At 49.1% G+C, this 22,750-nt stretch overlaps 3 protein-coding genes across 3 annotated transcripts in view; 2 read left to right on the top strand and 1 right to left on the bottom strand.

The window, feature by feature from the left end:
• The window catches only part of LOC144114333 (uncharacterized), a 35,470-nt gene extending 23,159 nt beyond the window's left edge, over positions 1-12,311 (bottom strand). Inside the window, exons 1-2 of the mRNA XM_077647983.1 lie at positions 11,820-12,311; positions 10,842-11,083 (exon numbers count right to left, since the gene is read on the bottom strand). Coding sequence (XP_077504109.1) covers positions 10,842-11,083; positions 11,820-12,148 — 571 coding nt within the window. The 5' untranslated portion in view covers positions 12,149-12,311. The remainder of the gene's footprint in view (positions 1-10,841; positions 11,084-11,819) is intronic.
• Positions 940-4,202, top strand: LOC144114331 (uncharacterized). The gene is made up of 3 exons (XM_077647980.1): positions 940-1,098; positions 3,047-3,258; positions 3,843-4,202. The coding sequence occupies exons 1-3, from the start codon at positions 1,077-1,079 to the stop codon at positions 4,095-4,097; spliced, it is 489 nt and encodes a 162-aa protein (XP_077504106.1). The 5' UTR covers positions 940-1,076; the 3' UTR covers positions 4,098-4,202.
• A 551-nt stretch (positions 12,312-12,862) lies between the features above and the next one.
• Positions 12,863-22,750, top strand: part of Prm (Paramyosin) — a 31,266-nt gene continuing 21,378 nt past the window's right edge. The window contains exons 1-3 of the mRNA XM_077647982.1: positions 12,863-13,221; positions 21,441-21,497; positions 22,450-22,703. Of these exons, the coding sequence (XP_077504108.1) occupies positions 13,117-13,221; positions 21,441-21,497; positions 22,450-22,703 (416 nt within the window). The 5' untranslated portion in view covers positions 12,863-13,116. The remainder of the gene's footprint in view (positions 13,222-21,440; positions 21,498-22,449; positions 22,704-22,750) is intronic.

Here is a 22,750-nt window from a genome sequence, read left to right as displayed (position 1 = left end):
CATAAAAACGCAGCCGCCGCGGTCGGGTTCGAACCCGGGAACTCCGGATCAGTAGTCGAGCGCCCTAACCACTGAGCCACCGCGGCGGGTCCCGGCTTCATTTGCGAAAGTTAATTTTCAGCTTATGTTCCTTCGGCTGTACTAAGGCCATTGTCCATGATTTCACATGCTTTCTGCCTCACAGATCACATGAACTGATATGGCCTGCACCGACCGTTATTTCTTTGAATTAAATAACTGCGCATTATGTTTAATCTTAGTCTGCATTTGCTCTAATTTCATTTATTTCGTAGCCAAACGCACAGCCTCAAATCAAGCTGGTAGTATATGTAAAAACAAGCAAATAAACAAACGCACGAACAAAAAAAAACAACAATCAGACGCAAACAAATCAATCTTTTGCGCACAAATTGCCATAGCAGACCCAGCAGTCACAAAAATTAAACAATAAGGGTGTTGCATACTAGGAGAGAAGGGTTTCTTTGTTGTCTGCGGAAAGCAGAACGGATAAGGCAGACCTGCTAATCATTTTAAGCACAGCTGAGATCTCAAGAGCTTCAGACAATACAAAGCGACGGTTTCGAACCAAGACTTCACGGTTATTTTCCAAGTGTTCGGCGGGAGCTTTTCTGATATTGTTGAATCTATGCATTAAGACTCGGGCCATCTCGACATATGCAGCGATATATGCTTGTGCATCTCTATCACCGCTCGCCTCCTTGAGGCCTCGCTGCGCTGGATCTTATCAGGCACGTTTGTACTTTGCCGCGACTGGGGTTATCGGACACTGCCTTGGACGACCAGGCTGAATAACACCCCCTACCCTCTCTTTCTCTCACTCGCTCCTCCAGGATGCGCGCCGTGGGTACGTACGTACGTATGTTTGCTCAAGTGCAAAGAGGCGCGTACGTTCGCTCAAGTGCCTCCTCCCCTTTATTTGCCCACCTTCAACAAGGACCTTCTTGCCCGAGATCCCTCATGCCTATATATGGTCTGAGGTTTTTGCCCGTCAGCCACCGTTCCCGAGGCCAGTGAGCTCTTGTGTTCTCCCGCCGAAGACACCGCCCGCAGTGACCATGGCTGACGCCGACTACTCAGGTATGTTTGAAGCAGTCCACAGCTTTGACAGCGAAAGGAAGCTTAACGAGCGGATACCTTGATAGGACCTGTGCCATACCGAAAATGACTCGGTAGTGGTCTAAGTGCACTTAATTCCTGCAGTGTTTCATTGGTGTGTATATTTGTGAACAGGTTATAAAATTTGAATCGGCGGTTTAGCGCCAAACTTTTCTGCAGATGGTACGCGTCTTTGTCGAAAATTGTGTTCAATGTGTGTGTTCCCAAGCTGAACTACTAGTAGTCATGACACTTGATGTATTTCGACGCAAGGTGGAATGTAAAATGTTTGCGGGCATGAAGTGTGAGAAATGGGCTTGACTGAGAGGCCTCAGCAAGACTTCCGACGAATGCGACAGGTCCTGATTGTTTCGAGTTGATTCGTAGAAAGAGGAATGTCCGTGCGATGAATTGCGTAGTCTGTGATAATTGTTTTTTTGGGGAAAGAAAATTGCGCAGTATCTGTCTCATATATCGGCGGACACCTGAGCCGCGCCGTAAGGGAAGGGATAAGGGAGGGAGTTAAAGAAGAAAGGCAAGTTTCATTTGCCGAGAACAGTCGCGTACGGCGCAGCACACATCATGCAATCTGCAGCCAGCACTTTCGGCGTTATGGATAAAAGCTTTCGTCGAGATTTCTCAACAACCGCCACGAGAGGCTGCCAGAGGTCAGCAGCAGCCTATGCTGTCTAAGCTCGTAGATGTAACTGACGCGCATGCATAGGAAATTCAAACGGTGTCAAGTGCCGACATTGCGTAAGACACGAGAACATTTAGCAGCTGTCGTTGGAGGAAGTACAGAACGGTGTTGTCAGCATGCTTAAGCTCACGTACGGATGACGGAAAAAAATGTTACTTGTGCGCAAGCCAAAGCTCTGAAACCCATTAACTTAGGGATAGCATGGAAAATATGTTCTTCAACGGGGCTTGAAAATACTGAAAAAAAAACGAGGTTTCAACACATGACATGTTTCGCTGCTAAAAGTAACGTGCGTATTTTTATTGTCGGTTTTTTATTTCGAAAGGTGCTCCACTCCTCGAGGGAAGACACTTCTGGAGCTTTTTTTCACGGTCCGCAGAACACTTCGGCAACATGACAACGATATCTTAACACCAATGCTTGTGGTATATTCATTATGCACTGAACCCACTGAAGATGCATATTGAACATGCCACTCATAGAAATGGCATAACGTTTGCGTCTCTGATTGTTGTGTTAGGGTGTTAGGTCAGCGAACTCAACTCAACGATACGTCTTAGAGGCGTTTTTATATTTCCCCAAAGTGCTGCGAGACCGCAGCATGGTTTTACCTTTAAAGGTAGTTTTTCTTTGAATTGCAAATTCGTCGTTGTGGTTATACCAGAGCCATTTTTATGAATATGTAACTTTGCCGGGAATGCTTCAATGCTTTTTGAGAACTCAGTCCAAGGGACTGCGAATGACGTTTAGTTTTGATACTGCAGGAGAGAAATCCGTGACGAATGTTAACGGCTTAAAAACAAGCTACAGGCTTCACTGCAGCTTCAATGCGTGCCTTGGTAAATACTCGGCTGCGTGCTTTCATCGTAATTTAATTACTTCATTGTAAAAAGAAAAATGAGCTCAAGTTGGTGAGGTCATTTGATATTAGTTAATTCGGGGTGACATTTGGCGATGTGAAATAACTCAATCGTGAAGTGACTGCGTGCGGTATTTTTCAATGTGAAGGCAGTCTGAAATGAAAGCCGCTCAGATCTCACCCACGGAATGTGCAAAAAGAAAGCAGGAAAAGGAAAGTATACCACGGGCTATGAAAAATGATCAAGGTAGGCAAGCTACGAGCAGAGGCCCTTCTGGTCAGTGATTGCTGCGGCTTCTGTGTCGTATCCTCCCGTGTGTCCTGCTGGTACATGCGTGACGGGAATCTGACTTGCCTACTTCATGACGCAGTGACCAAGTACCAGTGCTGCTGCGAATGGGTGAAGTGCTTCGAGAACCGGCTGCCGTACCACGCTCTCAGCGCGGGCACTCTGAACGGACAGGACGTGTACGTCGCACGCGCTGTGCACGAGGGCGAGACGCTCATCGGCTGGGCGCAGCCTGCCAACTCCTGCTGCTACGTCAGCTGGAGTGGCGGTGCGCACGCGCACGCCGAGTACCAGGTGCGCCTTCGCTATTTATTGCCCGAAAAGAAAATCCGAGGCGTGAGAACGGGGTTTAAAACGTGGCTCTTCACTCGTCAACTACCGAATTGCCTCGGTACATAGCTGATCCTCTCTTCGACATGACTAAAACAGCGTAAAAAGCTAATTCGGGCGTTTATGATTTGCACTTTTTCAGTGCCCAGAGTGGGAGGAGGAAAATAATCAAGCAAAGGGAGTTCCCGCAAGACAGGATAAATTGGGAAGGGCAGGTCTATTTGTTCAACTTTTTAGACATCGCTTTTATTTGTGTAAGACTTGAAGGCATATATGAGTGAACGCAACACGCATGCGCAGAACCTATATCCCGCGCTATGTTTTAATCAGAAGTTAAGCTGGCACACGCGATTGTGCGGGCAACCTGGTGTCCATAAAATACTGACGTTGTTTCAGTACAAGTTCACTCCTACCAGTGGTGTGTTGCCTGAATCGCAGAATTAAAGTTCAAGAAAAGCCATCGCTAGCCCTCCCAGACATCCACGCATTTAAGACCCGTCCACGGTGATGGTGCAGCTAACATGCGTACGCTAAAATCGTTCGCGCAGTGCCTGGCGACCGAGACCCCCGACAAAATGGGCTGGGTGCCTGCCTCCGATGGTGAGCTGCCGTCCGGAGCCGTGCATGGCGGTCGCGCAGCCGACAACGAGCCCCTCTTCGTCGGCCGCGTCCATACCAATGACGGCGTGCTCGTCGGAAAGGTGCAGCCCAGCCACAGGACCCTCTACGTAGCGCACGATGGCCAGGAGCTCAACTTCAAAGACTACGAGGTCCTAGTCTGCAAGAGGCTCGAGCTGTGCTAGCCGACTGCGTCGAAATGCGGGCACTCTATCGGCAGGACATCGCAAAACATCCGCTGTCGTTCGCTGATTTGAAATGAAATAAACGGTACAGTTCTCTGCACCGCAGGCGAGTCCCAGTTTTCTGTTGGGAATATATGGACTTTGGACTCTTTTTCGTGAAAAAAAAAGATACTAAGGGACCGAGTAATACTTGTTGGGGGGCTAGTTGGTGCATGTTTCTAGAAGAGGGTTGTAGCGCCGAAAAAGACAACACACAGCAAGCGAGACGAGACAGGCGCAACCCGTCTCGCTTGCTGTGTGTTGTCTTTTTCGGCGCTACAACCCTCTTCTAGATACTAAGGGACGTCTTTTGGCGGATCATTGTACGCCGTAGACTATATCAAAAACAACCTAGAATCTCAAGATTATCGATAATTCGCTCGTGGCTCGCACGGAGCCTCACTTGTCTAATGTACACCAGTACACACTAAAAGATTTGGCATTCGCTCTGCGTGCAGCGATGGCGCCTCATCGTAAGGTGGCTGAGTAAAACCCTTGATTACACCCAATGCAAGCTGAGACGTCTTCTGCCGAGAGATGTTACTATCGTTCATTGTGGTCCGGAATGACACAGTAAGCACTGTCAAGCGTCTAAACAAGTCAATAAGCAAACGGACAGGACAGCGGCATCCGCTACCCTTTCATACACTTTATTTCCTTACTTAGGGGGGAATTCAAACTCCCTTTACTGGAGGTTTTCGCAGAACCTGCTATTCTCTGCAACAGTTCACTGCAGGGGAAAATTTGTTTCTTTTTTTGTTTTCAAAACACTGTCGCCGCCCCAGAAACCCCCGTTTTCAATTTGTAATGCGTTGATTCCAATAATTACCCACTAGGTACCGGAGCCAGTTAGAATTTCTCTCCTAGAGTTGTAATCAAATGTACCCAAGTAAAGCCGGCCTCAGTGAACAGCACGGGGGCAACATATTCCATTCCTCGTTATGGCTTACCTCTCAGCTTTGAAACTAAGGGCGTTGATCCGCCTATTTCCTTCCACATTATCGGAGCCAAGGCGAGCCCCCTGCGCACGATATATCTGGTGTTGATTCCAGACCGCCATGGTAACAATGGGTGGCCTCGCTACGAATATCCCGATATAAATATTGTCCCCGCGGCAATTGAAGTCAACAGAAAGGCAGGACGCACTGGCCGCTCGGCTGCTTTCGAGTGCTCCTGAGGAGCAACGTGCCGATGACAGCATGGCATGACTAAATCCAAGTGCCCAACGAGTCTCTCAAAAGCACCCAAATTTGAATGCGATTTTCAGTTTGTTCGTGATAACAGTTTCTATTAATAGCTTTACTGCTCACGAAACTTCCTCGGGAGTTTTATACAGGCCTTTCGAACCTGACTGCCGCCATAATTATGTCTGGACTGCTTTTATACCCGGCGCTTCCAATCCACCGTGCCTGCGGGAAGAGCGCGCAGCAGCTCAGTGAACAATAAGGCAACACCCAGGAAGCGGTAGGTAGCGCAACGTGAAAAAAGCAGACCAGCGAGAAATATGGCGAAAATAAGGTTGTAAAGCTTAATAGAGACAGGGCCAGCCACTATAAGAGGCGCCAGCTTCGATTGCAGAGCAGCAATGAAAGAAATGAAATGAAATGAAGGAGCCCCATCCGATTAAGTTAACAGCAGAATAGAATACAGGCACTAGCTCCTTTCTCTAGCATTGTTTTTGTGGGTTTTATGTAGACTAAGAAGCTGGTGACTTTTGACACCTAGTCTGCATTGAATAGTGCAGGTCCTTTCAACTAGAAGGCTGTGCCCTGTAATCAACGTGCGCCGCGGCGCGCTCTCTGTAGGCGGCGCACAAAGCACTAAGTTTTATTGCCAGCAGGAAAAGATTACAAGATCCTGGCGCTACTGTTTGCGAAGAGCTGAACAGCTCGGGCGCGTCCCAGCACGAGACCATCTATAACGTTTCCCCATTTTACAGAAACCACCTGTGAGTCCGCCGGCAGCTTCCTCCTGTAAAAAAAGTCTGGAGGTGCTCAGTCTCTGGCAGGAATGGGAATACAAAATTAATTCGTCATCGATGAATCGCAGCTAAGTAGCCACATTTGGACGCAATGTTCATGCTTCAGCACTTACGAGATGATGCCCCTCGGGGGGTGGGGGGAGCGCCACATAGGAGTGTGCATGGACTGCACGCTCGACTGTGATAAAAGCAACCTCCTCCACACTCTCTCAGCAGACTGTCAAATAACAATACAGTTGGTTTCCCACAAGGAGAGTCACTTTTTTTATGTGATCCAAAAACTAAGCCGAAATATCGCGATGCTTGACAGATAAAAGTAGAACCAGATATGAAAAAGTCCCTTAGTCCGCCTTGCAAAACCCTAGAAAATCGTGCCCCCATTACCATTACTGCAGCCGGCACTGCATCGGCACCCCGTGCACGTGCAGATGCTCTTGCTTCGTGTGCACATGTTGAAGGTGTACCCGTGTCACTTCGGAAAAGGACACTGGCTCTGTCCCATCTTTATTTTGTGTCAATGAGAGAAACCTTATTTTGGCAGAACATGTTTAGGCTTCAGTATGACGTCTAATTCTAGAAAGCGGTCGACGACGCCGCACTTCATTCGATGCAGATAACGGACTTCTTGGAAATTAATTACAAATGCAATCACTACTTTTTCGCCTTCTAATCGTGACAATTCCTACAGCAATCCTGCGATCTACAATGCCTAATTCTTATCGATGTCATTATTTCTACGTTTTGCGTACCGGATAATTTTCCGACCAAAGGAAAAACAATGGAAACAAGGTTAAAGCATCAAGTGATGTTGGACTGTAGGTGGCCACCAAAAAATCAAATCGGCTACGATCGTCGCACGCAGTGACACCACAGTTGCAATTATCAGCCAAGAACGTTCAGAAACCTCAGCGTATATATAGACGAGATCTTCGAAAGCAGTTTCTACAGATTGCCAGTATTTCTGTGCAGTTTGCTGGGAATACAGTATTCGCGTATAATTCAATTGGCCACGTAGGAGTTCCTTATAATGTACTCGTAGGAATAGCCAGCATTACGACCAAGAAAAGGAGATTTCCTGCTAGTGGTCTGAAGTTGTAACAGTTCAGTAACAGCGAGATGCAGCAAGCGGCTATCGCGCATTGTGCTTCGCTCTTGCATCGAAAAGCGCTTACAGTGATCAGTATTCCCCAGCAAGACACTAGAAACGCCGTCTGTCATAAAAACAATTGTCTGAATTGCCTTTCAAAAGTTCGCGTCTTGTATATGTTCTCCAAAACGGTAGCCAGCACATAGAGACGTAATGACAGAATCAAGCAGCCTGAGTCATTTTGATCTAATCATATTTTTTCCTAAACATTGCACAAAAATTGTAAAATATTGTACACACACAAAAGAAAACGTAACGAAAGGTTAACGTACCCGGTCTGATATTTTGCATCTATTAGATGTTAGGCTGCTGGACACGAGTTAGCGAGCTCGTTCCCGGCCGCTGGGGCGGAATTCAAAGGTGGCGAAACGCAAAACCGCGCGTGTACTGCGATTTTGGTGCACGTCTGGAAGTTCCAAGTGGTCGAAATTAATTCGGAGTTCTTCAAAACAGTGTGCCCTACAGTCTATAGTGTTGCTACGGCACTCAGTGAGCTGAGACGAGAAGTCTGGCTTCATAGCAACTGGGAGAACTCTCTAGAATTACTCAGGCCCAGCCAGACACGGCTTGGAACGCCTTGGGGGGTGCAGAGCACTTTTTAACTCTTTATTTTAGCTTTCACTTAAATCATAATTGAGCACCTCACCGAAAAAAAAATCGAACAGAACCGGCAGTTTTCGTGAGTTCTTCACGATATACTGATGACTGCCTGTCTTTTCTTGCACGCGGCGTCTTTAAGTGACACGAAACTCTCTGCTGTCATCAGTCCCGAAACGATGTTTCCGCTTAGCCTCCCACAGTGACCAGGTCGTTGTTGAACAAGATAGAAGCAGCATTCCCTTACACGCCCGCGCCCGCAAAAGGTGTCGAGGAAAATCTGAAGTGGTGAGCCGAAATCCCTTTGACTTGCTTCCGGATCAGTTCTACGCAGTTCTATTTTATTTACTTGGTCTCACGTCGCTACTCGTGGTGACTAATACTGGAGCGGCTGTTGTTTCGACAGGCTGTCGCGTGCTAGTGAATCAGAAGAGGGAGCATCCACTTCTTGTCGCTGACTCATCTCGGCCAGAATCAGGCAGCCGCCGGGAGTAGTACCGCGGGCTCCTGGAACAGTGCCACGCCTAAGGCGACGGCGGCAGGACTATACGTGGGCCGCGGGTGGGGAAAAAATAATGCAGACGAGGAAGATCGCGCGGCCGTTGACAAGCGCTGGGAGCGTCACCGGCGGCGGCGCACTGCAAAGCCCTTACGGACAGGGCGGGCAAGCGAGAGCGAGTGCCGAACGGACTCGGGCGCGGAGAAGCGCAACAACTACAAGAAACGAGGCTACGAGCGCAGAGACATTCGTGACAAACGACGCTTTCTCTGAATTAATATGGGAAAGGCAGCGACATCGCGAGGAAGGCCCCTTCGCGACTCGCGTTATGTCAAGAGGAGGCGAGCTTCGCGTCGGAAGCTGCGCGGGGCTCTCTAATGGCTCGCGCTGCAGCTACTCAACGTCAGCACGAGGCCTCGGGAACCAAGTAAAGCCCAGGACATAATTAACCTCTCGCGTTTCCAGGCTTCACTCCGCTGGGACAACTCGCGGCTTAGACGAACAACGAAGGGAACGCGGTTGAAGAAACAAGAAACTCGGTCGTGCGAGAGGTGGGAGGAGCATGTGGAGGTTTAGAAGATCAGGGTGAAGCTGCGAAAAGAAAAGAGAAATGACTCCCGGTGGCCTGCCGTGTTGGAACCATGGACGGTGTCCAGTTCACATTTGTTCCAAGCCATCTTTCCCGGCTCGTCGTTGCGTCGTCTTCGGTGGTCAGTTATGTCATTTTTTAGAAGAGAGGAAGCCCGTGGAAGTACAAGCACCACAAGTTGGCTGCAATGCAGTGCTCTAGCTCTTCGCTAAAGATGACAAATCTGTTAAGCAATGAGCTCCCACTGCTTTTTTTCGGAATTTCTATTTCATCGAGTGGCTGGACACGCTCTGCAAGAGCCCCAACCAGCCTAGCAAGGCAGTGCCCTGGTAGATCGGACAGTCGCGAAAGCCGAGTGTACAAAATTGCCCTCCTCTATTACGTTGCTCGATTTTTTAGCACTGCTGTTCCGTACTGGTTGAGCACTTTCACTCATGGACGTGCTGGGGGTCGTGAAGGCCGAAGGCGTTTAGTGCTCTCACTTACTGCGCACGAACAAATAATTGCATCGCCTGCAGCGTCATATTTTCTGTGGCGGCGATCTATAGATACAGCGAGCCTAGCAGTAAGTATTCGTGAGGTGCGATGCACCTCCCGCATACCTTAGAAAATAACGTCACCTAACGAAGTAACGCAGCTAGGATGCAGAGAACCAAATACAAAAGGCACAATATAGACTCTCATAACTGCTAAGAATTAGAAGACAGAATTCCCTCAAGACCACTGGCGGCGGATAAATTTTGCCACAACAACTGGGCCACTTGTCCGCAACCATTTCGCGCAAGAGCGTATTACTGCGTATTCACTCTTGTAAAACAACGGGCTAAACTCAAAATGTTCTAGTATTGGTTTGGAGATTTTGCACACTGAATGGTATGCAATGGTATGCAATGTGGCAAACCAGCATTAAAAATGAACTGAAGCCAAATCGCTGACGGTAATTCTTTTTTATTTGTCCCGAGCCTGTCGCAAACTGTACAGCGGCTCTTGGCCACACCTTGTGCAACTCTTGCATGCGCTGATCTCAAACAAATATCAGCATAACTGTTCAATCAGCAGCTTAAGAACTGCAGCCAATCAAGATTTAACCCTAACTTTACGTAAGGGTCAGGCTGGCTCAGAAATTGCTACAGCATTTTTCTCTGGTTTCAGAGCGGTGAAGGGTTCGCGCTCAGAGCCCGACAAAACAAGGTAGACATCATGCGGTGTTTCTATTCAAATTATATTCGTTTTTCTCAGCGTTAGTGGCTTAACCGTCGGAACAATCACTATTTGTGCAGCCAGAGCTTCGGAGTAGCGTGTGATAGAACGGAATAAAATGGACGGAAAGTATTGTTGCGCTACGCCTATCCAATTTTCATTTCGCCGTGGCCAAGTTTCGATAGAGACTAAACCGCAAAGCCCTAGTGACTGGAAATGCATGGCCCGTTAAAGTACCATGGCCGAAGTTAGGATATCGCAACAACGCCGCGCTTCACTCGCCATTGTGTTGCACTCAGACCTAAAAGGACCGACGAACCGATTCGACAACCACCAACATGTTAGAATTTAACAAGAATCACCCACACAGAAAGATGAGGTGTGATAACAGCAGTATAGTAAACGGCTTCGAGATCGATTCGGTACGAACACTAAGTGCGTTTGAGAAACAAATAAAATTCTGCGGACACGTTGCTCTAACAATTTTAAGTTCGCGAGTTTAGCTTGCTAACCGTACTATTCATCCCATGTCCCTTACGATGTTCCAAGCCTGGCTGTCATTAAGTAACCGCGACAAGAACAAACACATCGTTGTTGACTGGGGAGGCGCTCGGCAATCAAACGGCTTGTCGTCACGTTTGATCACCGTACGCCTGAGTCAACCAATAAAGAAGCAACAAAAGGAGACTTACGCGTTGTCTCACGGAGTGCATGCTGCCACCATCGGAGATGAGTTCTTTGCTGGTCCTGAAGAGGCTTCTCAGGCAGCGGGGAATCGTGGCGACAGTGACGACGTGCTGCTACTGATGGCAAGAATGCTGCCTTGAGTCGCGCTGTCTTCAGCACTCGAGGCCAGACTGAGCCACCTTGCATGTGCTGCAGTGGACCCCGGCAGGAAAGCCGCTGCTGGTAGCTCGACGTCTCGACGTCCTGGCTGCACGCATAATGAGGAACCGCTACGGGAGGTTCTGTGAGGCGGAAGGCCTCCTAGCTTCCAAGGCGTAGCCACGAAGGCGAAAACTAACAAAAGCCAGCTGCGAACATAGTCAAGACGACAAGTGCGTACAAATCAGGTTAGAATTAAATAATTATTATCAGCGAATATCCCTTCGTTCGTGCTCTTCCAGGCACATTTTGGATACTAGCATTGCAGCTGCACTAGGCACTAGACCCAGGGACGCAGATTTGGAAGAAAAATAGCAAACACATCTTGGGCATTCCAATTTGAGCGCGACAGTAAGACAAAAGTGAAAACACCAGTCATAAGTGAGGATGACTCCACGGCGGTGACACCAACGCTTGCCTCCACTTTCACGATGGGCCCGACTCAGAAAGCAGCAGAGAGAAAGAAGCAAAAAATAAAACCTCAACTTAGGTGTTAATTTTTTTCTCTTTCTTGCTCGTAGAAAGATAGAAAAAAATGTGGAGACAGGAGCTGGAGACTGAAAGACAAGTTGCCACAAGCGAGCCGCAGCGGAAACAAGAAGGGAAAGTAAAAATACGCGTGAAGGAGTCGCAGGCCAAGAACAAAAAAGAAACGCTGGGGGCTATTTTTAAAGGATTCACAAATCAGAGCGGTTGAAGCACCCGCAGAAAGTGGAGGAAAGGATGTTAGGATGGAGAGGGAGAAAAGAGCGCGCGTGGCCGACGAGGGGGGAGAAGGGACGAACCCTGGCAAGTCGACGTTTTTGAGCGGAGAGTCTCGAGTTTTGCCGGTCACATTCCGAGACGCTGCTGGGAAAGGTGATTCCAAAATGGCGGTCTCCCAAATCCGTCTTGACGAAGCCAGGTGTGCCATTACGTGTGCGGTGCCTGGACAGCGGGAGGTGTCATTTACGCCCAGCCGGGCTGCTTCGGCTGCGAGGGCACGCGGCTGTCTGCACGAGCAGAACCAGTCGCTCTCTTTGGGAACAATCGGTGCCCTAGACAGCAGGGGACGCGCGCTTGAGGGACCACCCCGTCCACTGACGAGGCTGGGGTACGCTGCCACTGGCGTCATTGACGCGCAGCACCGTTTGGGCACGTTTGCGCTGACTACGTCAGCCTCCTCAGCGCGGCCAGAGACCTTTAGCGCGAAGTACGTGAACGCCCAGAAATGAAAAAAAAAAGACAAAGCAAGAACAATAAAGAAAAAACAAACTGCACTATTAACAATATTCTGAAGCAGATTTCGCCTCGCTCAACAGCTCTGCCCCACTCCCCAGTTTCATCCCAGCAACGCTGCATACAACTGAAATTGTTCAAGATGGTCTCTATTTCCAAGAAAATAAACACTTCAAAATATCTGCAACACAATAAGCCTCTCCTGCTGCATTCATCATGCTCGTCAAGCATGCCCTTTCGTCCTGCAGTGTGAGCCGCAAATCCTCGCTCGGTATTTCCGCATCTTGCTCGTTTCGGATGCATGACCTCATCGCGGCCGAGTGCACGGCTTTCTTATTCGCAGCCACGCGATGACGTTTGAACGTGGCAGCGATTGCCCGCTCTGGTAAACGCTTTCTCTTTTCGCGTATATGGCCATGCGCGAGCGGCTGTGCGGCGCGCGCGCCGGCGGCCGAGCGCCGACTCCTCGGAGGCATGCCCGCGGCTCGCGCACTGGGCCAACGGCGCGCTTCCCAAAAAGGGCTCCGGTCCGGGAAATCCGAGCTCAGAGCGCGGAGTCCCAAAACGGGCCGCCCAGAGCCGCCCTCTTGCAGCCGGGCGGGCGCGCAGCAAAAAAGCAACGGCCCAAAGCCCAGCAGGAGCACCTTGTTGGCTGCAGCCGACCAGCACGCCCTCACGCGGCCGAGTCAGCCCTCTGGAAGGACCTTCAAGTGGCGATCCCGGGCCCTGCTCACTTCGACGTCGAGGGCTCTTACCGCTCACTGGTGTGGTGTGTGAGTTCTGGTTCCCCGGTGCGCGGACCCCAGCCTTGCCCACACTTCGACTCCATTTCGACGAACTCGGCTCCGCTGAACAAGAGCGACCATGTCGTCTTCCAGGAGCAGCAAGTACATGTACAAGAGCTCCGGAGGTGCTGGAGATATCTCCATCGAATATGGCACCGACCTCGGCGCGCTCACCAGGCTTGAGGTAGGCATTCACAGAGCGCCTGCCGCTGCCCAGCTGCGCGACGAACCGCCGCTCCTCCCTCGCGGGGGCCGCGGTCTGTAGCGACGGCTGGACACCGGTCGCCGGCGGCAGTTTTCGCCGACGCCGTTTGTAGCTTGGGACGAGGGAACCTCGGTCTCGCCTTATCCTCCGCCAGCGTTTCAGCTTGGAGGCTTGTCTTCCTGACAAAGCCGAGCCTCCTGAACGAAACGGCGGCAAAGGCTGAGGTGGCGCCTTGGTGAAGCAGCGCAGCGTTACGCTTAAGGAGGGGACAGTTAACACTTAACGCATACATATCAACGCTATCTTCTTAAAATCAGCACAGCGCATGGGTAGGGGTAACTAACGCTAAACTTCTGGGTGAAAGGTTCGTTTTGTATCTACTAAAACAGGCGCTCGGAGTGCGATTCTGCTTTCCCAACGAAAGTTCACGAAATGTACGCGGTGAACGTACCGCATGTGACTAACGCGTCGAAGTACTTGCTGAAGAACAGTTCACGATGACACTCGGCGGCATGCGCTTGAGTCACGATATTCCTCCCGGGTAGGTTCTGCCAAAAATTGCGACTGGTATGGTGAGGTTTGAAAGTACATAATTTTAAGCCTCCAAAAATGTGCACGATGCAAACGTACGTACTTGTTAATACAAGATCTATCTAAGAGCAGAAAAACTAGTAAACAAAAAGCAATATCCATAACAACGTAGGCACTAATCTAGGACACCCAGTTGTCGTAACTGCATCGACAAGCAAAGACGAATAATCAGCCGCAAGAAGTAGACTTTTTCGAGTCCTTTCACCGAGAAACTGGGGCAAACCGAGGCCGGCTTTGTGTGCTCCTCATCTTCATAAGAAGCCTAGTAGTACGTTCATATATGCAACTTATCTTCCCACTCCTATCGTACATCGTTCGCACTTGGACGGAACGTTGGCAGGCACTCGCGGACATCATAATCCCGCTCTCGGTGTGGTCAAACATTGTCGCCCGGCGTGTACTCGCGCAGCGTTCAACAATGGGGCGAAATAAGCAATTGCAAAGCTTGCTTTACGCTGGGCTTGTTTCGGCGGAACAGATTGCACACATAGCTGTTATTGTTCTTTGTAATTCTATCCAAACACGGGAATTATTCCTAACCTCGAGCACAGCGTGTGGACGGCACAACTTCTGCTACTTGCTCTGGTGGAATGCGTCCAATACGGCCGTTGCAGAATGAATAGAAGCGAATATTGTACTATGCAGCGAAGCAAAACCGAAGGGACAAAAAAAGAACCTTTTTTCCCCCTTGTTGTCGACTAGTCAGGGGCCTCGTGCGCATGGGTACATATGTATCTTGATGTCTAAACAGTCAAAGGAAAACAACGAACGCTGCACCGGAATATTCCAGAAAACAATCTTGCTGTTTTCCCCCCTCTCAGTTTTGCAAAATTCAGACGTGGCACTTGTTAGCGCATCTATGAAATTACGTCGCCTGATTTGGTCATGGCGTCAAATTTCGGGGCTCGCGTCTTGTGCTGGTGGCACTTGTAACAAAGTAGAAAGTCGGTAATGGCTTTGCTTAGTCGTATAGGTTTTTAATATACGTGCATACCGAGGAAGAAGCTATCAATTTATTTTTTTAGTGACAGTACTAAGAAACCAACGTTTAGTATGGCAGTTAAACTACCCTCAAGATGCTCTAGACGCAGTGTCCTTCGCCCAGGTAAATATTTTCATATATGCAGTTCCACTCTCTACATCCACAATAGTGTTCTACGGAGGATTAAATTTTCCGTGCACTGAAGAAGAGAATGTGTTTGCGAGACATTTTGTACTAAACGAGTCCCTTGCCAGCGGCTGGGGACAAGTAAACTCAATCAGCAAATTGTAAGCTATTAGGCTTCTCACCAAACTTCGAGAGCGTTTGTAGTTTGTTGCCCGCCAGAATTACTGCAGTTGTTATTATTCTGCGGGCAATTGGCACAGCTGTGTTTTCACCATGCACTCCAAAATACTCGCACAGATGTTCTCTGAAATGACCAGACTAGTCTTGTGCGAACAGAAGCGCTGCCAGACCGCCAGCAAGGGCTTGTTCTGGGAGAATTTCTAGGTTTTACGCGATTCATGAAGCAGTCCCAGCGAACGCTGATTGGCTGATCCTCCACACTGTGACGTGGCGCTAGTGCCACTGCCATGTGCTCCCTCTTTGTCTTTTCGTGAGACCGCGACCATCAAGGCGCCTTTTCCAGAACGCTGCAGCCCATTCGTGGGTGTGAAAAAGCACGTGGCCTCTAGCGTCCAATGACAGCGTGTCTCTATTTGGAAATTATGAGGGAGCATTGGGAAAGCAGCTGGCTTCTCTTGCAGCCCGAGCGCTCCCGGGACATGCGGGGTCTTGCATAAGTGGCACCACTTGGCTCACACCGCATCTCGAGCAAGTGCCTGTGTGTACTGGCTACGCTCGATGCTGGCCAGTTCAGCTCAGGCGCATTTAGCGACAAACGTTTGAGTGATTAACATTGCGTTAAGCCAATTACTTAACCAAGTTAGCGCTCGTACTTTCAGGCACCGTCAATTAGCGAAACAAGCTTCCCCAAAATGCGCCTCCGTTCATGGAGGTGTCTAGCTGATATAAAGCACTTGGAAAGCAGTCATTGCTGCGTGATATTTCTTACGGTCACCTACGTCGACGCTAATTAAACACAACCGTTACACCCGTCTGCTGACGTCTTGCTGCATAAGACTGCTCGTTTAACAAAGCGAAAAGATTAGTTCGTTGTCTGCATTCGTAACAACTATAGACATGCCTGACGGCGGAGTCTACCGCAGTGTTATACAGGAGGGCACTTCTCCCAAGAACTATCCCTTGTGAAAAGCAACACGACGAACCTAGTGGATGCCTTTGCAGCTTTCGTTCGGCGATCTGCCACCATGCCCACCTCTGCTGCTACTTCGCGGGAAGTGGTTCCCGAGCTGGGAATTGGAGATGATGTGGCTGTAAGACTGAGCGCACGCGCACATCTGGCTGCTAGAGAACCACGAGCGTGCAGTCGATGCGTAAGGGTTGAAAAGTATTTATTGTATGTGGTCGGAGTAACTATTGGCAAGGACGTGCATGGGAAGTAACGGATGCTCTATCCCACAGGGCCCGCGACGCGTGACGTTTCTCAAAAAGCTAGAAATTGGCTCGGTAACACGCAACCTTCTCAGCACATGTCATCGAGAAATATTAAAGCGCTGGGCTGGCATACGGTGCTGGAGAATTCGCAGCTGATAATGCCTGAAAGGCCAACGAACAGTTTGATACATGGCACGTGATTAGTGTGCAGCCGTTCATTCCAGTGCAAAGAGCAAGGATTAGCCCGTGTCTTAGACGATTTGCGCACCAGGTTAGTCGAGCGTGCCCGGTAGAGGCCTCGCAATTAGCCGACAAGGCAAGAAGGAGCCTCAGGCAACCACGCTACCGGCACCCCTTCCTCAGCTACTCAATCTCCCCTTTCTCTAAAAAAAAAAGCAGAATGACCGTCACGGTTGTCCCATTGTCTCTGTGAGCTGGAGGGATACAGCATAACAGTGGCAACAGATGTAAATAGCATGAATCATATTCAGACGCTAAAGCACGATAACGGCAGTAATTTACTCGCAAATACAAGATCCTCTAAACAAACTCTGCCATTCAAAATCAGCTGTTATCTTATAACAAAGAGAAAACACGCGCAGTTACATTCTCAGTTTGAATTACAAGGTTGTTGTGAAATACATAGTATGCCGGAAAACCTTATTCAAAACTCATTACGAAATGCGACAAAGAAAAGGTTACCAGAGCTTGCTGCAAAGGATGACCAAGTTACGTACAAAAAAAGAAAAACAAGTAATGCAGTTCGCGTGATACGGTATTAAGAACTTTGCTTCATTTAATTTGATAAATAGAGCATTGCGTCCTTCTGTGTACTTATTTACTGGCATAAGAACAATGTGAAGTCATGAATTTGGCCATGGGCGTTTTGTATGAAGCAAGTTAGATCGTTTCTTATGTGCACTTGCAATGAAGACCGAGAAAGGAAACCTAAGAGGCAATCGTAGTTACCATCAACAAAACTAACTGAACACAGCTTTAGTGACTTGATATCATTTTCATCTCTTACCGTAAACCGCGAATGAACTATATACTTTACTTGGAAGTATTCTATACAAAAATAAGAAATAATGTAAGTCACACGAAGACCACGAGGGTAGAAGCTGTGCCAACATGTCCTTAGGTACAGACACGTCAGAGGCTTATGACCGCTATGGACACTAGTTTCAGTGTTGCACATGCTACACTTCCAGACGGAATAAATAGCTTTCGTTAGAAGCAACGAAACCACGGTCATAGTACACTATACATTCGAGCGCATCAGTATTATTGTGCTATCTTTCGGGGTGAGTGGCTAGTTAGCAAACGATTGGTTGACAAGCGACTGGCAAGGCACAGAAGTCTGTGAAGGACGTACATGCAGCTCGAGCTTCAAACATGAGCTGACGTCCCCATGTCGGATCTGTCGCAGCCTGAAGCAACGAACACACTCCTTTCTACTTCTCAGTCGTTGAGGAACAAAAACTAAAACAGAACTGGTGATATAATAAGCATTTAGAGGACGGCAATCGCCTGAAACGTCGTTTCCTTAATAGCGGCCGTTTGCACTGGTCAAATGCAACGCCAGACGACTAAAGCAGCGCTCTTGCCTTTTGGGCAAACCTGTGAGGCTGGCGGAACTCTTTCAGACAGTCTGAGCGAATACTGCCTTTGGTGCGTTCACTGCCCGCAGTGGACGCACCCTGCAGACGGCGATTGCGGCGCAGGGTAAAAAGAGGGTGGAGGCCGCGCGAGCGAGACCCCCAGCGAGGGCGAGCAGCCCACGGGGGCCGCTCTGAAATTTCAGGCGGGGAACGGGTGAGCAGCGATCGGGCGTGAGCTCACCAAGAAAGCGCGCGCGCCGGCACACCGGCAGAGGAACCGTCGGCGGCGACGCTAAATTTGGCCACTGCATGGAGATCCCGCCGGGTGTATTTATAAACGTCAGCAGGTCTCCTCGGCTTGCCTCCCGGGCCGCGGTGGCGGCGCTGCCGGTTGGAAACAGAGCGTGGTGGTGGCTCGGCACCTCCTCGGCCGTCTCGGCGGCGTGGAGCACAACGCGCCGCCACGTCACTCGCCGACCTCTGTCACTGTCGTCCTTTCCGGCCGACCTCCGGCATGTCCTTCTATTTACGCCACCGGCGGGGCCTTCCCTAGTTTGGCCTGCGCTGCAATCGGAAGAAGATGAGCTCCCCTTCACGCGTCGGGACATCCTCGACGCCCCATTGAGCTCGGGCAAAACAGCGCGCTCGCCGATTTCCACGAATCGGGAAGTTACGGTTGTCTTGCTGCCCATCCCTTCGGTCCGCCAGACACCGCGGCCAGGGCTGAGTGCGCGATCGAGGCCCTTCGGCGAAAGAAATGCCTGACCTGCGCAACGACTTCAAATGAGAGCGCACCAACTGTTGTAGTGCTTGCTCAGGTGACTTCAACGCTCACAAATTTCAAAAGAAGACGCATTCGGTTGGAAGGAACGTGCCGTCAACCCTTTTACAATAATTAAGCACTGATAGCTTCATGTCTCGCTGTTTTGATAAGAGAAAATTTAGTTCAGTAATTCAGTGGGAACCAAAATGTGCGCTCCACAAAGTGCCTCAGGGCAATTAAATCATCACGATTTCCGGCATAATTCAGTGCGATGAAGCGATAACAATATCCGAGTCTCTCAGCTCACGCGTACGCCCACTCAGCATGGCTCTCATAGCCCAGGCCGGGATAACCTTATTATTGGTCAGCCGAATGAGAAAAAAGTTTGCAGTTACTGCATTCGGTGCCGATGATCGCGTATCTTACGCCATACAAGGTCTTCAATGCCGATATGCTCGCAAAAAATCTAATTTAACGAAAGTTGAACGCAACCTATATTTAAACACATTGTTGATCGGTTTGTAATAGCGCACCTACGAAGTCACCCTTCAGAAACTACCCTACCAGCTGAAGTCAACAGTGCGAAGATTTATTCGAAAAAATTAGTACTTAGGCCTAGTGGGAGGGGGGGGGGGGCGACAATGAGAAGCTACATGGAAAGTACAGTTAAGAGCAGACACAAGGAGCTTCCGTAGCGAGCATGATTTGAATTATGCATAGTGTAAACGCTCTCTGTTTTACTTCTTTGCACCAGTCTGCAAAGTCATGTTGAATCAGCACTAATCCCGAGACAGCTGGTAGCGTGGCAGCTACCACTAAAGGGTATGAAGGTGCATGGCACACACAAGAAGCGCTTAGATTTTATGAAGGCACCGCATGACTGCAGCGCCGATCAGGCAATCGAGTTTTTCATATCTTCACATCACCGAACGCATCAAAGCCGCCAGTGTGGCAGGAGACAAAAAAATCTCGTTCAGCGTCGATTATACGTTACTCCTGCCTTCGTTCGCCTTACGAATCCGTCGCACAGAAGGAACTCAATCGCGCATTTCCACCACATTTTTAAAGGCAGTGACACAAAGGCCAGCGGTGCATTCCCTTTGCCTGAAAGAGGATCCTTCCCTTGTGCGTGCGCGTCCTACGGTGAAACTCGATTTCCAGACTGCTTTCGTAAGACAGCCTTCTCCTTCCCTCCCCTTCATTCGTTCCTCTTTTTTACCCTGTTTTCTTGACGCTAGAAACGCATTATCTTTACAAAGCACGACAGCATGCCGTCATGCGAAAAAGAACCGAAAAGAACGAAAGCGAGGTTCGAATAAATGAACCTTAAGTTACGCGGAAAGAGGACCAGACAAAAGAGAAGCCACAGCGAAGCAATGTCAGCTCTTCATCTTTTACTGCGTGATACCCCCTTTAAAAGCTGATTGCAGAAGATTCTGGGTCGCGAAACACACGAAGATTTTCATTCCGGAGTAAGGTAATGGCTACCTAATAAGCGTAACGCTAGATCGACAAAGATAGCGCTCTACCGCCGCGATGCATTCCACAAAAGCCATTAAAAAGAACGCGGAGAGAGGACAGGAGAAAAAAAAGGGGGGGAGGGAAGACCAAATTAAACCGGAAAACCAGAAGAAGCAAAAGAAAAAAATGAAGGAGCCTGGATCTAAAAAAAAAAAATAAACGAAACTCCGGCCGGGCCTTTTCCGTCCCGCCGCCCCGAGATCGAGTTGCCTGTCAGTGGAGCCATCTCGCGACCACCGCTGCCAACATTAGTACGCTCCTGACACGCGCCCGTCGGGGGAAAGTCAAGAATGCTTGCCTCGATTTTTATGTTCAGACGCGATATTTTTGCGCACTTTTTGCCTGCGCGCTTCTCTTTATTAATTTTGACGAAGTGCGCGTGCCCTCAACCTGTTCCTTTTCTTTTTTCTCCGCCCATATGTTTATTACAGCGCCCACTGGCGGCCCGCATAGATTAGAATATTTGATTGTCGCATGACCGATTTAGTATTTATAAATTGAGAGTAATTCTGCGGCAGCTCAATGATTAGGCTGTTTGCGCAAGGCTCTCAGGACCATCAGAATTTCATTCAGGGAAACAACTCTAAAACAACCGGGAACGCCAGGCAAAAAGACAGAAACAAATCAGTAACATATCAGAAATGGAAGGAGCACACTAGCCGACCTTCTGCCATAGCTACGAAACGAAATAGCCTGTGAGGAAACCCATGCGACCGGTAGAATGGTCGGACAAAGAAAGGCCCATAGCGCTTGTTCTGAGCGCCCTAAAAGGTCTTGCCCAATCGGTTGCTTCTACCACTGAGAGATATGCCTCCTTTCTTTTTGATTAGGAGGGGGGGGGGGGGGGAGGTAGGGAGCGCAGCGGTAACGAAAACTCGGCAGGGAGAAACTCTGTGCCTCGAACATTGTCCCATATATAAGAGAGTTCGCACCGAGTCAGGCGTGTTATAATGGAAAGGCGTCTTTCTGCAGTGTTACCGCCATGTGAGACTTTTTAAGGGGCGCTTACTTACGGCATGAACTACAGCGCATAGGGAAGGCCGTTAATGCGCTTGATGAATGAACGCTCGTTGAATGTGTGTAAAAGGCTGAAATGCTAGTCAGCACGCTAATGCACATACGATACCGGATATTTTAATGTGGTGTGCAAGATTTAATGACATGCCCAGGTCGCCCCAGTGATACCGTGCGACTAATATCTGCTCCTTCTTTTGCTTTGCAGGACAAGCTCCGCCTGCTTCAAGAGGACCTCGAGTCCGAACGGGAGCTCAGGCAAAGGGTAAGTGCGGAAGCTTGCATGCTTCAGCCTATAAAGGAATATAAGCATTTGCCTTGATATTCTGCCTTTGCGTGCGCGGACATGAAGCTGAGGAAAGTTGGAAATTACCGCAACGTTTTTGGCTGTGAAGAACTCTACGTGAGTCGGCTAGGATGCGCAAAACAATAAAATGCGCAAAAACTGAAGCACACATCTCCTCATCATTTGAACACAATGTTTGCCAGTGGTTAGAGAAAACGGAAAACGTTTTATTCTTGCGCTTGCTACTCTCTATAGACAGTTTTTTTTTCTCCTTCTAGCAGCATACTTGCACCTGCAGAAAGCAGTGAGCAATATAGAGGCAACTAGCGCTCTACCGTAACGAGCTTTTTAAGTAAATTTTGTGCTTTTTTAGAGCAATCACAAGAATAACCCTACAGTACCGTTTATGCGACAGCTAATGCAGGGATCACCGAGTGCGCGTTGATGTAAACATTAGGTTTAAATACGAATACCTTTGCAAGTTCTGAGTTACTGATTAATGGTAGATTGAAAAGTGTGTTTCTACAACAAACCTAAGGAGTCTTTACACCAATACTGCCGAAATACAGCTAAGCATATACGCATGCAGTTTTTCCTAAAAAGTAAGATCTCCTTGTTTTCTGAGTCGGCACGCAGCCGCGTGACTTTGAGGGCTAGTCTACCTTCGACTTTACTCACAAAAACCAAAAAGTAGCTAATAACACCTTAAAGAAACGAAGAAAAATAGACAGGAAAAGCCTTCGCTCTACGTGAAACTATCGCTCGGAGTGATTTTTACGGTGCGGAGCTACGTTACGGACTGTTAAGCCGTGTGCGGCGCGCGCACTGTTTGGCTTTGTGCTGCGGTTTTAACCACGCGGCGCGGCAATCCCATGTGGTATTTCGAAGACTTATTCATGGTTCGCTTGCCGTCTTTTTTCTCTCCGCCCAGATCGAGCGTGAGAAGTCGGACCTGACGGTGCAGCTGATGCAGCTGAGCGACCGGCTGGAAGAGGCCGAGGGCTCCTCGGAGACTGTGGTCGAGATGAACAAAAAGCGTGACACCGAGCTGTCCAAGCTGCGTAAGCTGCTTGAGGATGTGCACCTGGAGAGCGAGGAGACCGCGCACCACCTCCGCAAGAAGCACCAGGAGGCCATCGCCGAGTTCCAGGAGCAGCTGGACGTTATGACCAAGGCCAAGAGCAAGTGCGTGCCCTTTCGCTTTTGAGCTCGCTGAAAAGCATAGCAAAACG

The sequence above is a fragment of the Amblyomma americanum genome, chromosome 1 (genome assembly GCF_052857255.1).
Source record: "Amblyomma americanum isolate KBUSLIRL-KWMA chromosome 1, ASM5285725v1, whole genome shotgun sequence".
NCBI lineage: Eukaryota > Metazoa > Arthropoda > Arachnida > Ixodida > Ixodidae > Amblyomma > Amblyomma americanum.
This window is presented reverse-complemented; position numbering and strand designations above follow the sequence as displayed.